Below are 12,616 nucleotides of genomic sequence, written 5' to 3'. Positions count from 1 at the left end.
TGGCGCCAGAGGGCCCGGCGCTGCTCTCGCCACAGCGCCCCCTGCTGCCCAGAGCCCTGCTGGGCTGAGTGCCCGCCCAATATTCCCGTCTGGGATAGGAGCCCAGATGACTCCATCTCCCCCCCCCCCGCCCCCCCCCCCCCGCCCCGCACTCTATCAGGCATGGTTATAGTCATAATTGTTATTGGTCACCCTCACTGGACCGTGTATTTCAGCTCCCACACATGCTGTGCTGGACTGTACAGGGCATGTTCATTTTGCCATATGACCTCTGCACCACAGTAGGCGGTCTAGAAGCCATTCCTACGCCAGGGTGGCGATCAACAACTCAATGATACTAGGAAGTGACTGAAAACCACATAAATGTCCCACTACCAGTAAATGCAAACAAATTGTAATCCCAACTCAACTTCTTAGATCTCTAAAATGTCTGTGACCACCCCAATGGTCACTGAACACAAGGAGAAATGTAGTGGTGGGATGTTGGAATGGACAGTCTGTGACATTCACTGCTTAAAGTTATTTTACTTTTTTAGATTTTACAAAGGGGTTCGGCCACGTAAACACCTTTTCAGACTCCCTCCCAGGGTCTTGGAATGGTCCCATATAAGTGAAGAGCCCTTGAAGCTTAAGCTTTGTCAGCTTCAACAGAAAACCTGACACTGCCTATATGCATGTCTGTTAGGACACTGCAAAAGGCATGCAGAATGCAGGATGGTTCTATGTTTGCAGCACTGTCCCGTAAATTGTAAGATTTAATGGATGGCCCATCCACTAAATGCCCCCATAATTGGGCCAACCAAAGATTTCCCCAGAGATATCCAAAGGCTGGCTTGGGAACGGGGCTGGGTGCAATGCTGTTCTTGTTCAGAACTAAGGTCTCGGTCTCTCTCTGTCCCCGGAACTGACAAGTTTGGGGAGGAACTCTGCTCATGCCATTCTCTAAGGAAATGGCGATTGACCTCTTTGTACAGTCGCCTTGACACAATGATGTAATTTCTTCCAAATTTCTGCTTGCTTTTCTCTCAGCTCTTTATTACCTCCGCCCCTCCTCCCCATATAAATTTACCCCCATAGACTTGTTGTGAGGATCAACTGGGTGGTACATGGAATACATTCATTGAAAGAATGACTAAGTGAACTAATATATATAAAAGTGTTTTATAAGCTCTCAACTTCAATACAAATGTGAGTAATAGCAAATGGTTAAGATTGGTGGTTCCACATCAAACTAGCAATGTAACTTGGATATATACTTTAACAGTGTGTGCCTCAAGTTTCCTCAGCTACAAAATGCCAGGATCCCCTGGGATAACACAAGAACATACTTAGAGAAATATCTGGCCCACAGGTAATTTCTTGACTATTAACTGTTATATCATAAACATCCTACTACAACTAGCTGGTATTAGAAGAGCTTTAAAAACAACAAGCAAGAGGACTAACATACAAAGCACTAACTCACAAGGATGGGTACACATTTTCAAGAAGGCATGAGCAACGTGCTGTGGAGGCATTTCCTGTTACGGTTAAAGGTTTGGGGGCTGACAGATATGTACACCGAGGCCTGGACACTGAAAGGCCTGGTAATAGCAGTGTAACCAGAGGGGCCTGGAGGGGAGCAGGTCTGACACAGGGAATGGCTTCAGCTGGGTGTCTGCCCTGGATGACACTGAGATTGTGTCCCCTACACTCAAACACATAAGCACAGACTCTGCCTTCATGTGGGTGTTCATGCATCACCCCTTGGTACTAACAGGTAGTCCTTATAGCAAATAATTACATACAGTTTTTAACATTCAAACTCTTGAGCATTTATTAGACAGATATTGTGTGCCCTCTGTCAGCATCTGGGGATGTGGAACTCAATGACGCGGGGTCCCTGCCCTTAGGGGGCTCACAGCCCATCTCCTGAGAGCAGAGTGAAGGAGCTCAGTACTTGTCGGGCAGGCCGGGAGGTCTGAAGCGATTGGGGTCTTTGCCACTCCGGCCCCATCTGTTGGCTTCCTGGTCGGCCCTTGAGTCCGCCAATCCATGGCCGCTGTCTCCATGCTTAACAAGGTCAGTGAGTCTTGGATAAGCCTCTCTGACATCACTGGAATGGAGGAGGGCAGGTAGGAGGTGAGTCAGGGGCTGAGGAGAAACAGCCCCACCCGCCCCTTTCCAAGGGATTAAAGACTCTGAGAGGAGCCTGGAAAGAGGCTAAGCACTGACCCTGCCTGGGCACAGCCGCTCACCCAGGGGTGACCCCCCTCCCACTGGGAGAACAGCAGCCCTAGGGGAGGGTGGCAATCACCCATTCCATTAGCCTTTCTCTGGCTTTAGTTATGCCCACAGTGGGCATAAAATGGCAGGGTTGGCAAGAGGAGGAGGGACCACAGCCTCCACAGGAAATTTTTGTGCAAGCTCTGCTCACCCATCCTGCATCCCCAGGAGCCCGGTTACCTGATCACTTTAGCAGCCCAGGCGCCGCCTGGTCCCCTTTTGGCAGCGTCATAGTTCCCCCGGGCGTGGAAGTATTTGTCTGAGTTTTTGTAATTGGCTTCTCTCATGTCAGAGTAGGCTCTCCACATGTCTTTGGTTCCTGGAAAGGAAGGAAAATGTGAAATGAAGGTAATCACATCTTGGCATAATAGAGGAATAAAACATTTCCTTCCCACTGATTCCAAGACTTCAGTCATCGAAAAGCCCTTGGAGAATGACTATATTGTCATGAAATAAGTATTTCTTTATTTTTCCCTTCTTTACGTTAATGTTATGAAAATCACACATTATGCAAATTTTATTCTGTTTGGCTCCATTCTAAGTTCTGTTGCTACTTTGTTTTGGCTGAGTGAGGCTTGTAAAGGAGAGGCAGGATGGTCCTGGAGGGATGTTTGCTTTTACAAGGAACCTCCACCTGGACAGATGCAGGGAACACCCTGACAGGTGTGAGAACAAAGGTGATTCTCAGGGAGGTTCAGAAGCACAGTGCTCCCTACCTAGTCAATGGGAGACACTCATCCCTGTGGGCAAAGGGAGGACAACTTGTCCCGAGTACATCGGAAAGTCTGGGCACATTTGGCACTTGGGCAACTGTCAGAGTTCAATCATCAGGTGCTAGTGAGTTCCCTTTAAAAAAAAAAGACATTAAAGAAATGGGGTGCTTCATGCAATGCAAGGTCAACTGACCACCATCTCTAAAATTCAGTGTCCTCTCAATAAAATGGGTGAGTATTGCCTCCCTCAGAGTGGTTACACAGAAGAACTGAGAAAATACTGTATAATGTCAAGAACATTGTAGGTAGATCATATACTATCATTTTACTTCTCTGGTCCTTAGGAAGAGGGGGCTAAAGAAAGTAAAGGAATGAAGTACGATGAGCAGGGGTTCATTGGCAGAATGAATTTGATCAAACTAAAATTGAATGGTAAATGCCCTGGCTGGTGTGGCTCAGTTGGTTGGAGCATCACCAAAAGGTCGCCGGTTTGACTCCCAGGTTGCAGGGTCAACCCTCGGAGGACAGCTGATCGATTTTTCTCTCTCTCTCTTCCTCTCTTCTAAAATCCATAAAAACATTTTAAACAAATAAAATTAAATGACAAAAAATTAATAACGTGTTAGGAGAAGAGAAAATTCTAATGTAGAGCTATAGTACTGGTTTATGTAATTGCCCCATGAGATAACTGATCTTCATTTCATATATGTCATTTTTGGGCATTAGAAAACACAGTTTTGTTGAGAGGTATGACATTCTTACTGTTCTTATACACTCTGAGTTACTAATTTAAATAGATCCTTGTGGTCCAGACGTGCATAACGAAGATTTTGAAAATGCCTGGCATTTTTCATCACCGAGGAGCAGCGAAGTGAAGGTGGTGGCTCTCAGCCTTTAGTGTACACAAAATCAGCTGGGTGCTTGATAAAGGCTGGGTTATACACTCAGCCACAGACATTGCGGTTCAGTGGGCCCAGTAATCTGCATTTCACAAAGCACCCCAGACGCCATATGATTCTCATGCAAGTGGACCTAGAATAATGCTTTGAAAAACACTGATGTCGGCGATGAAAAGATATTTTTAGCTGGCTTTATGAGAATTTAGAATTAACAGCAAACTCTTAAGATAATTACTCAGAAACTATCACAAGGAAAAAAATGCAAACCATAATTCTGTGAAATAAACAAATGTTTGCCTCTTTACTATGGCTAGTGAGGTATGTATCTCTAGGTATCCGTTTCCTGGCCAGATCTCAGCCCCAACAGAAACATCACCAGGCATTGTAGGGAGAGAAAGCTCTATAGAGTTGCCTTTGAAAGGCACCACATCCCCGCTATTACCAGTTTGCTCAGATAAAGAACAGAATGTGTGTTCAGAAGTCCCCCACTCTTCCACGTGCACGAATGCCTGGGTGGCAGTCTAGTACCGTGGTTAGTAGCAAGGTCTGGAGATCTCAGTGATCCAGATTAAATCCTGCTCTACTTGGGTTTCTTGTTAGGTATCTTACTCTCTTTGTGCCTCAGTTTCTCTGTTAAGAGATAATGGTACCCACATCACAGGAGTAAAGGATTAAAACATGAGGATGAAAACGAGTTCGTAAGTACATGAAAAAAAACATTCAGAACAGTGTCTAGCACATATTAAATGCTCCATTTATTCTGGCTGCAATAATTAAGTGGTTGGGGAGTGTGAATACTCCCCACACATTTGATACACCCACTTCATGGCTGAGACAAAGAAATGGCCGTCCCTGATTGCCATTAGAGGGCAGTAGAGGGCCACTTATATTTAGGGAGGCACCTCTGAATTGGCGATCTCTTCATCACACTTGCGGAAAGTTGGGAGGCAAACCTTATGTGCCTTCCGGCCTGGGGATCCCAACAAAAGAGTGCAAAGTGTGTCCAGGAAACCCTAGGGAACACCTACCATGAAAACAGTGTTCTCCTTCTACCCAATCGTGTCCTTTGCTTGTGGGAATGTGGCCTCTGCTCAGGTGAAACCTGGGTGGGGTCTGATGCAGCCTCCTCCAAGCCCATACTTGGGTCCTTACCTTGACCAGCTTCCCTGAGGAATGTTCTCCATCCTTGGCTACTGACGCTCAGGATCAGGCAACAGAACATGATGATCGTGGAAAGCTTCATCCTAAGACAGAGAGTCAAGCAGACACAACCAAGCATGAAGCAGGTTTGCCTCTTTTTTTGGTCATGTTGACCTATCCTAGCCTTCCAAAAATAAATTCCACTCAATCTTATATCTCTATATCAATATCTATCTGCATATATAGATGAATATATATATTCAACTATAGATGGATAGGTTGTGTTTCAGTTCTACATTTTCTTTTTTTTTAATTTCTTTATTGATTAAGGTGTTACATATGTGTCCTTATTCCCCCATTACCCCCCCATCCCCCTCAGTTCTACATTTTCATCTGACTCGTTAAAATCACAGTGATTTCCTGTATCAGACAATACAATGAGCTTTTTGTACAAACCAGTTTCAATTGCAATCATTCCCTGCCAGCCCTGAATCCCAACTGGACAGGCACTATCCCAAAGGCTTTTGGAAGTTCTGTGACTGCTCTGCCTCTCTGTCACATGAGATGAGTTAAATAATTCATAATTATTGTAGGATACCTGCTCTGTCACCCCTACCTCACACAAAAGAAGCATATGACAAAATCTCTACCCCAAAAGTATTCCCATCTGGTGAAATCTAATCATCAGGACAGTAGATTCAGGAAAGATGCAGAGAGCTGTGGTGCAGCACAAGAAAGCTGGTGGAGAAAAGAACCCCCAAAGAAGAAAAGTGTTGGAAAGTTCTAGCACCTCACCTTGGCTGCTTGGTCCTGCTGACACCCCTGCTGAAGCTGAGCTGCCTGTGCCGCCGCCTGGGAGCTGTGCCTGGTGCTATATATACTGACGCTTTGCTAGTGGGACACATGGCAAAAGAGGTTTGAAGCAAAACACTGAAATGTGGGAAATTCCTCTTGGTCAGAACCCAGCATCCAGGACACGATGGTTATTTTTCACACATATTTAAGTTTCCCAGATTGTGCAACCTGGCAGCTTTCAGGGATGTAGCAAATTGGGTTTTCTGCCCATTTTCAGTCTCACACCTGGTGAGAAATGTATTTTTTTCCCCTAATGTACTGACATTTGCTGTGAAGGGTAAACAATATTAGAAAAGAGATTTCATTGCAGAAGGTGAGACTACAGGGCAAGTGAAACAGCAGAATGGGCTCCATTGCAAGAAGACAGCTCAGGATGAAGCTGGAACCCTAGGGTGCAGGATGAGGAAAGGAAGGACAGACAACCCCAGAAAATAAAACTTCCAGCACCCCCATAGGGTGGACTCTGCACTGGAAAAGGGAGTACTCCAGACTCAAGTGTGCTCACCATCAGTTGCTATGGAAGGTACTGTTGTACTATAGTGTAGAAATTTGCTACAATGTTGTGCAGAAATGACACACCATTAAAACGACCAGGAAATGGTCCATTGGCCACTAAGTTGTCAGAATAGAAGAATCAGCAAGGTTGAAGAGAAAGCTGGGGTGCAGCATAAGAATGCTGGGAGGGTGCAACAATAGAGAATGGCAGTTTCAACCAGAAAAGCCAGACAGGGTTTACTATGGGAGTTTAGTAAAATAATCTTGGGAAGAAATTTCATGCAGTTGCTAACCTCGAGATGGAGTCCATAGTCCACTCACCTGCCCCATCCCTACGCCTGCATTCAAAGGGAAAATGTTAAAGGCCTTTAAATTTCCCTAGAGAAGAAAGGCTGATGGATGTGTAACGGGGTAGAGATGAGAGTGGATAGATCTGGACCGTCCTACACTAAGCTAGAGTAGGCCCTGACTAGAGCCAGAGGACAGCAGTAGGGGAGTCAGAATCAGTCCAGGGACCACCAAGTCAGAATTTGCCTGGAGTGCTTGCTGAGAGAATAGGAATGTGAGCAGTAGTGTGCAGCCAATTTCCAGAGCTTTTCTTACCAAACTGAAACTCTCTACCCATTAAAGTACTCCTCATTTCCACCTCCACCCAGCCCCTGGAGCCACCATTCTACCTTCTGTCTCTGTGATATTTCATTACTACTCTAAGTATCTCATATACATGGAGTCATACGGTATTTGTCTTTTTTTGTGACGGGCTTATTTCACGTAGCTTAATGTCCTCAAGGTTCATCCATGTTGTAGCATGTGTCAGAATTTCCTTCCTTTTTAAAAACTGAATAATATTCTATAAAATGTGTATACCACATTTTGCTTACGCATTCATTTATCAATGGCTACTTGGATTGCTTCTACCTCTTGTCTATTGTGATTAATGCCGTTATGAACATGGTTGTGCAAATATCTCTGTGAGACCCTGCTTTCAATTCTTTGGAGTATACACCCAGAAGTAACATTTCTAGGTTATATGATAATTCTATTTTTAAAGCTTTTTAAATTTATTTTTATTTTTTTATTTTAGCGAGAGGAAGGGAGAGGAAGGGAGAGATAGAAACATCAATGATGAAAGAGAATCATTGATTGACTGACTGCCTTCTTCAGGTCCCCTACTGGGAACTGAGCCCAAAACATGTGTCCTGACTGGGAATCCAACCAATGACCTCCTGATTCATGAACTAATGCTCAACCTCTAAGCCACACCAGCTGGGCAATATTCTATTTTTAATTTTTTAGTAACTGCCATACTGTTTTCCATAGAGGCTATGCCATGTTATATTCCTGTCAACATTAGTTATTGTGTGTGTGTGTGTGTGTGTGTGTGTGTGTGTGTGTGTGTGTGTGTAAGAGAATGGAAGGAAGGGAGATAGACAGACAGAGAGAGAGAAACATCAATGTGAGAGAGACACATCTATTGATTGCCTCCTGCATGCACCCTGACCTGTGGCCTGGGATTGAACCAAGGTACATTGCCCTTGACTGAAATCGAACCTGGTACCCTTCGGTCCACGGAACCTCAGTTGTGCTCTGGCAATCTGTTCATCTCCTCTTATAAGGACACTAATCCTATCAGACCAGGGCTCTACTCTTACAACTTCATTTAATTTTAATTACAATACAGCCACCCTAGAAGTTAGGACAGCAACATAAATTGAAGGTGGGGGACATAATTCAGTCATAGCACTGCCCCTTCCACAGCCGGGTTCCAGGAAGTTCAGCAGCTTTCTTCCTCCTGCCCCCACCTGCACTGCATCCAAGTGCATTGGCAGGAACCCAGCGGCATTCCCAGGGAGTTCAACTACATCCTGGGTAGTTTCTGCCAAGTTTCATGGGCACCTCATGGGGAAGTTCTTGATTGTCATCTCTGGCTTCTGACACCCGGCAATCTTTATCCGCCTTCCGATGGGCTAGGCTTTCCAATGAGATCTACATCTCAACCCTACGGAGCACCCTTTCTCAAATTTATTCCTTCTTGCATTCTTTACTCCTTCGTAGTTAATACTATTAGTAATTAATGGTCCTGTATCAAAATTTCTCTTCACTATCAGGTCCACATTTTGAGGTAGTTAAGGTGAAGACGCTGTGAAGAAATATTCACACATGAGAGGGCATTCCATCTGCATTTAGGCTCGAAATTAGGCAAATAAAAAGAGAGTGGAGGAAACCACTCTGAGGCGTGTCTTAGGTGGCATGGACAGAAATTGGTTAATAATTGGATTTGCGGGTGCTGCTGAGAAATGGTGGCAGATGCTGGAGCAGGATCCCATGGCCCGGTCTTCCCAATGCTGTGTCCCCTACCCTCAGACAGACCACTGAGGGATAAAAGTCAGGCGACTAAGACAAGGCCCTGGGGACTGGGAAGGTGATAGACACCATTGACAGGAGTGAGCAGAAGCAACAATGTAACCAAGAAACACAGAGAGAGGAGCAGGTCTGACTCAGGGAAGGGTGTCGAGCTGGGTGTCTGCACTGTACAACTCTGAGACTGTCCCCAACACCCAAGCACACAGGCACGGGCTTGATCTTCCCGTGGGTGTCCATCCATCACCCTCAACACCAAAGGAGTAGTCCTTATACCAAAACATCACACAAAGTTTTCAACATTCAAACTCTTGAGCATTTATTAGACAGACATTGTGTGCCCTCTGTCAGCATCTGGGGATGTGGAACTCAATGACACGGGGTCCCTGCCCTTAGGGGGCTCGCAGCCCCGTCCCCTGAGAGCAGAGTGAAGGAGCTCAGTACTTGGCAGGCAGGCCGGGAGGTCTGAAGATATTGGGGTCTTTGCCACTCCGACCCAATTCATTGGCTTCCTGGTCGGCCAGTGAGTCTGCCAATCCATGGCCGCTGTCTCCATGCTTAAGCAAGTCGGTGAATCTTGGATAAGTCTCTCTGGCATCACTGGAATGGAGGAGGGCAGGTAGGAGGTGAGTCAGGGGCTGAGGAGAAACAGCCCCACCCGCCCCTTTCCAAGGGATTAAAGACTCTGAGAGGAGCCTGGAAAGAGGCTAAGCACTGACCCTGCCTGGGCACAGCCACTCAGCCCCAGGGTGACCCCCTCCCACTGGGAGAACAGCACCGGAGGGGAGAGTGGGAATCAGTCCTTGGCCCTCAGTTTCTCTTTTGGGGGACAGGCCCACAAGCCATTCTCTGGCTCTGCTGGCTCCCCAGGCTCTGCGCTGGGCAGGGATGGAGAAGGTGGAAGGAAGAACATGAGGAGGAGCCCACAGACCCAACAGGGTCCTTCTCGAGGGCCTACACCCTCCACATCCCCAGTCAGCCAAGCTCTGCTCACCCATCCTGCATCCCCAGGAGCCAGGTTACCTGATCACTTCAGCAGCCCAGGCACCGCCAGGTCCCCTTTTGGCAGCGTCATAGTTCCCCCGGGCATGGAAGTATTTGTCTGAGTCTTTGTAATTGGCTTCTCTCATGTCGGAGTAGGCTCTCCACATGTCTTTGGCTCCTGGTAAGGAAAGGACATGGCACAGAGACATCAGGTGAAATATCCATGAGCCGTGAAACCCCTTAGAGAAGAATCAAGGAGTGAAAACGGACCACTGACTCCGTTTCACCCTGTGGTCACGGCCCCCTGGAGACCACAGGTTGAGAAGAACATTCTCCAGGCCGAGTTGGCGTCCCCAGGTGACTCTAAGGAGAGACATTTAGGTGGGGGCACAGCTGTGTTGTACCTGGTGGTCTGATGCCTGTCATGCTATCTGTGGGCTCCAGGTCACTTAGGCCTCTGGGGCATGTGTTTAAAGGAGACAGGGAGGCCACATTACAGAGCAGGATTTCAATGTCAGCGCTGCTGAAATTTGGGGCCAGAGAATGCTTTGTGTTGAGGGCCTTCCTGAGTGAGGTGGGAGGTTCCCCAGCATCCCCGCATCTCTGCCCACTAGGTGCAGCAGCCTATCCCCCTGTGACAACCAGCAGTGTTTCCCACATTGCCACATGTCCCCGGGGCACCAAGGGGCTCAGGATCAAGAAGCCCTGGTATATGGAGCGAAGCTCATAGGATAGTGTTCAGGGGACTCGCTGAGCCTGGTGGTGACATGGAAAGCAGATTGTGAGAAAGGCGCAGGCGTACAGCACTTCTGCCTGACACTAAGAATCGGAGTCTCGCAGGCAGAATGCTGGGGATCCTGACGTGAGTCCGTCTGAGTGTGAGGGGCATACGTGGCATCCTGGAATCCGCCCACATTGACTGGACTGATGCTGTGAGCAGGCAAGCGCTAGAGCAGGGGCCTGTGCCTCAGCCTTGGCTGCACCTTCTCATCGCCTGGGGAGACTGAGGAAGGCCGATGCCACCTCTCAGGCCCATCACCTCAGACTCTGTGGGGGTGGGTCGCAGGCCTACGTCGTTTTTAATGTCTCCAGGTGATTCCATCAGGTAGCTGGGATTGGGGACCTCTGAGCTTTAGGAAGCGGTGCTCAGACACATCTGCCTGGCAAGAGCTGTGGCCTCCTGCACAGCTGGGTTCACACTCTGCCCTGCCACCTGCTGACTGGCAGGTGGTCTCTGGTCCCCTCAGTTAGCTGCTCGAAGCTTCAAAGTAGGGGAAGATGGCTGCTCACCAAGTTATTCTCCACTTAGACTGGTGACTAACTGTCCACGGTTGACCAGAACTGTCCCTGTTTGCCTAGAACTGTCCCAGTTAGCACTGAAAGTGTCATGGAAAACTCCCCAGACCCAGGCACACCAGGACGGTTGGTCGCCCTAAATTGCATGGAAGTGCTGAGTTCCTAGAGGAGGCTCGATGGATGTTACTAGTTCCCTTTTGTTCAGTTACAAGGCTGGAAAAGGCCCTAGCCAGTTTGGCTCAGTGGACAGAACGTCAGCCTGCGTACTGAAGGAGCCCAGGTTCAATTCCGGTGGAGGGCACATGCCTGGGTTGCAGGCTCAGTCACCAATAGGGGGATGCAGGAGACAGCTGATCAATGATTCTCATCATTGATGTTTCTATCTCTCTCTCCCTCTCCCTTCCTCTCTGAAATAAAAAAATATATATAAAATAAAAATGTTTTAAAAGTTTGGAAAAGGGTAGAAAACAGACTAAAGCAGGGACAGTGTACCTGACTATGGGAAGCCCCAGCAAGAGCTAAGCTGCAGGTCTCACTAAACTACCCAGTTCGGAAATGGAAGGGAGGGAGAAAGCAAGAGAAAGGGAGGGGGAGGAGGGGAAGAAGAGATGGGCAGCTTTAATCACACTTGGTGCGGTTGCTCTGAGGGAAATGGTATACCATTTCAATACCTATTGTGTCTTCTAGTCAAACTTACCCTTCAGCTGGGAATGATGATTGTTCTTTCTCTAGTAATTGATTGAATAAGTCCTGTGGTTTTTCCATGTGTTTGATAAAAAGCTCCCGAAACACCCAGCACATTCTACCACATGGGACAACACAAACTAACACAGTAGTCCCAACACTGAAGGGCTCTCAGGTGAAATCCTAATGACCTTGGGTTCCATCCCTCACACCCCGCAAGGGTCTTTACCATCATAAGCCTGGCCCATGAATTCAAACATGCCCACACTGCTGACTCCCAGGACCCAGGCGCAGAACACGAGGCTGGTGAAAAGCTTCATGGTGCTGAAATGAGAGAGGAGGGTCAGGGAGACACAGGCTAGACCGGCACCCTCCTTTTGGGATTCGTATGTCAAAGACAGCCCGGCTGTGCATTTCCATTTGTTCTCATGAGACGCTGGCTGCCCATCTAGGACACACTGCAGTAGGACCTCACTCAGAGCCACGGTCCTCAATTCTGAACCCATCAACCCTGAACCCAAGACCGTCTAGGAGGTCACCAACTGGCACTGAGGGAGCAGCACAGCAGTTAGGACCAAATCCTCCGGAGCAGCCTGCAATGAGACCAAAAGCATTACCCTGTGCCACTCGGCCGGCACACACCCCATACAGCACAAATGCAAAACAGAATAATTATTTTAAAATGAATGTACAGTCTTGCTGGAAAGAGAAAACAGAGTAAGGCTTGTAGAGCAAGCCCTCCTGGGAGTGGTCCCTCACCTGGTCTCTGATGGAGCCGAGCTGCTGGTCCCTGCCTGCTGGGGACAGCTGGCTGCTATTTATTGATGCTGAGCCCTCCCTGCTGGATCCTGGGGAGGGAAGAGAAGCCAGATTTGACACCTGGAGAAAGTCCCTCTGGATCATTTCTCCTAAAAAGGCACAAAG

The 12,616-nt window shown here is 47.6% G+C and overlaps 2 protein-coding genes across 2 annotated transcripts; both read right to left on the bottom strand.

Moving 5' to 3' along the window:
• Positions 1-1,827: 1,827 nt before the first annotated feature.
• On the bottom strand, positions 1,828-5,854 carry LOC307109993 (serum amyloid A-3 protein-like). The gene is made up of 4 exons (XM_079788993.1): positions 5,813-5,854; positions 5,030-5,121; positions 2,446-2,584; positions 1,828-2,095 (listed from the first exon to the last, which is right to left on the bottom strand). The coding sequence occupies exons 2-4, from the start codon at positions 5,118-5,120 to the stop codon at positions 1,933-1,935; spliced, it is 393 nt and encodes a 130-aa protein (XP_079645119.1). The 5' UTR covers position 5,121; positions 5,813-5,854; the 3' UTR covers positions 1,828-1,932.
• Positions 5,855-9,165: 3,311 nt separating this feature from the next.
• Positions 9,166-12,012, bottom strand: LOC307109994 (serum amyloid A-1 protein-like; the record flags this gene model as incomplete). The annotated part of the gene is made up of 3 exons (XM_079788994.1): positions 9,166-9,328; positions 9,752-9,890; positions 11,922-12,012. 3 exons carry the CDS (start codon positions 12,010-12,012, stop codon positions 9,166-9,168), a joined length of 393 nt encoding a protein of 130 aa, XP_079645120.1.
• Between the last annotated feature and the right edge of the window lie 604 nt (positions 12,013-12,616).

This window comes from Cnephaeus nilssonii (assembly GCF_951640355.1).
Source record: "Cnephaeus nilssonii genome assembly, chromosome: 13".
NCBI lineage: Eukaryota > Metazoa > Chordata > Mammalia > Chiroptera > Vespertilionidae > Cnephaeus > Cnephaeus nilssonii.
Note: the sequence above shows the minus strand (reverse complement) of the source record. Positions and strands in the feature narration are given on the sequence as shown.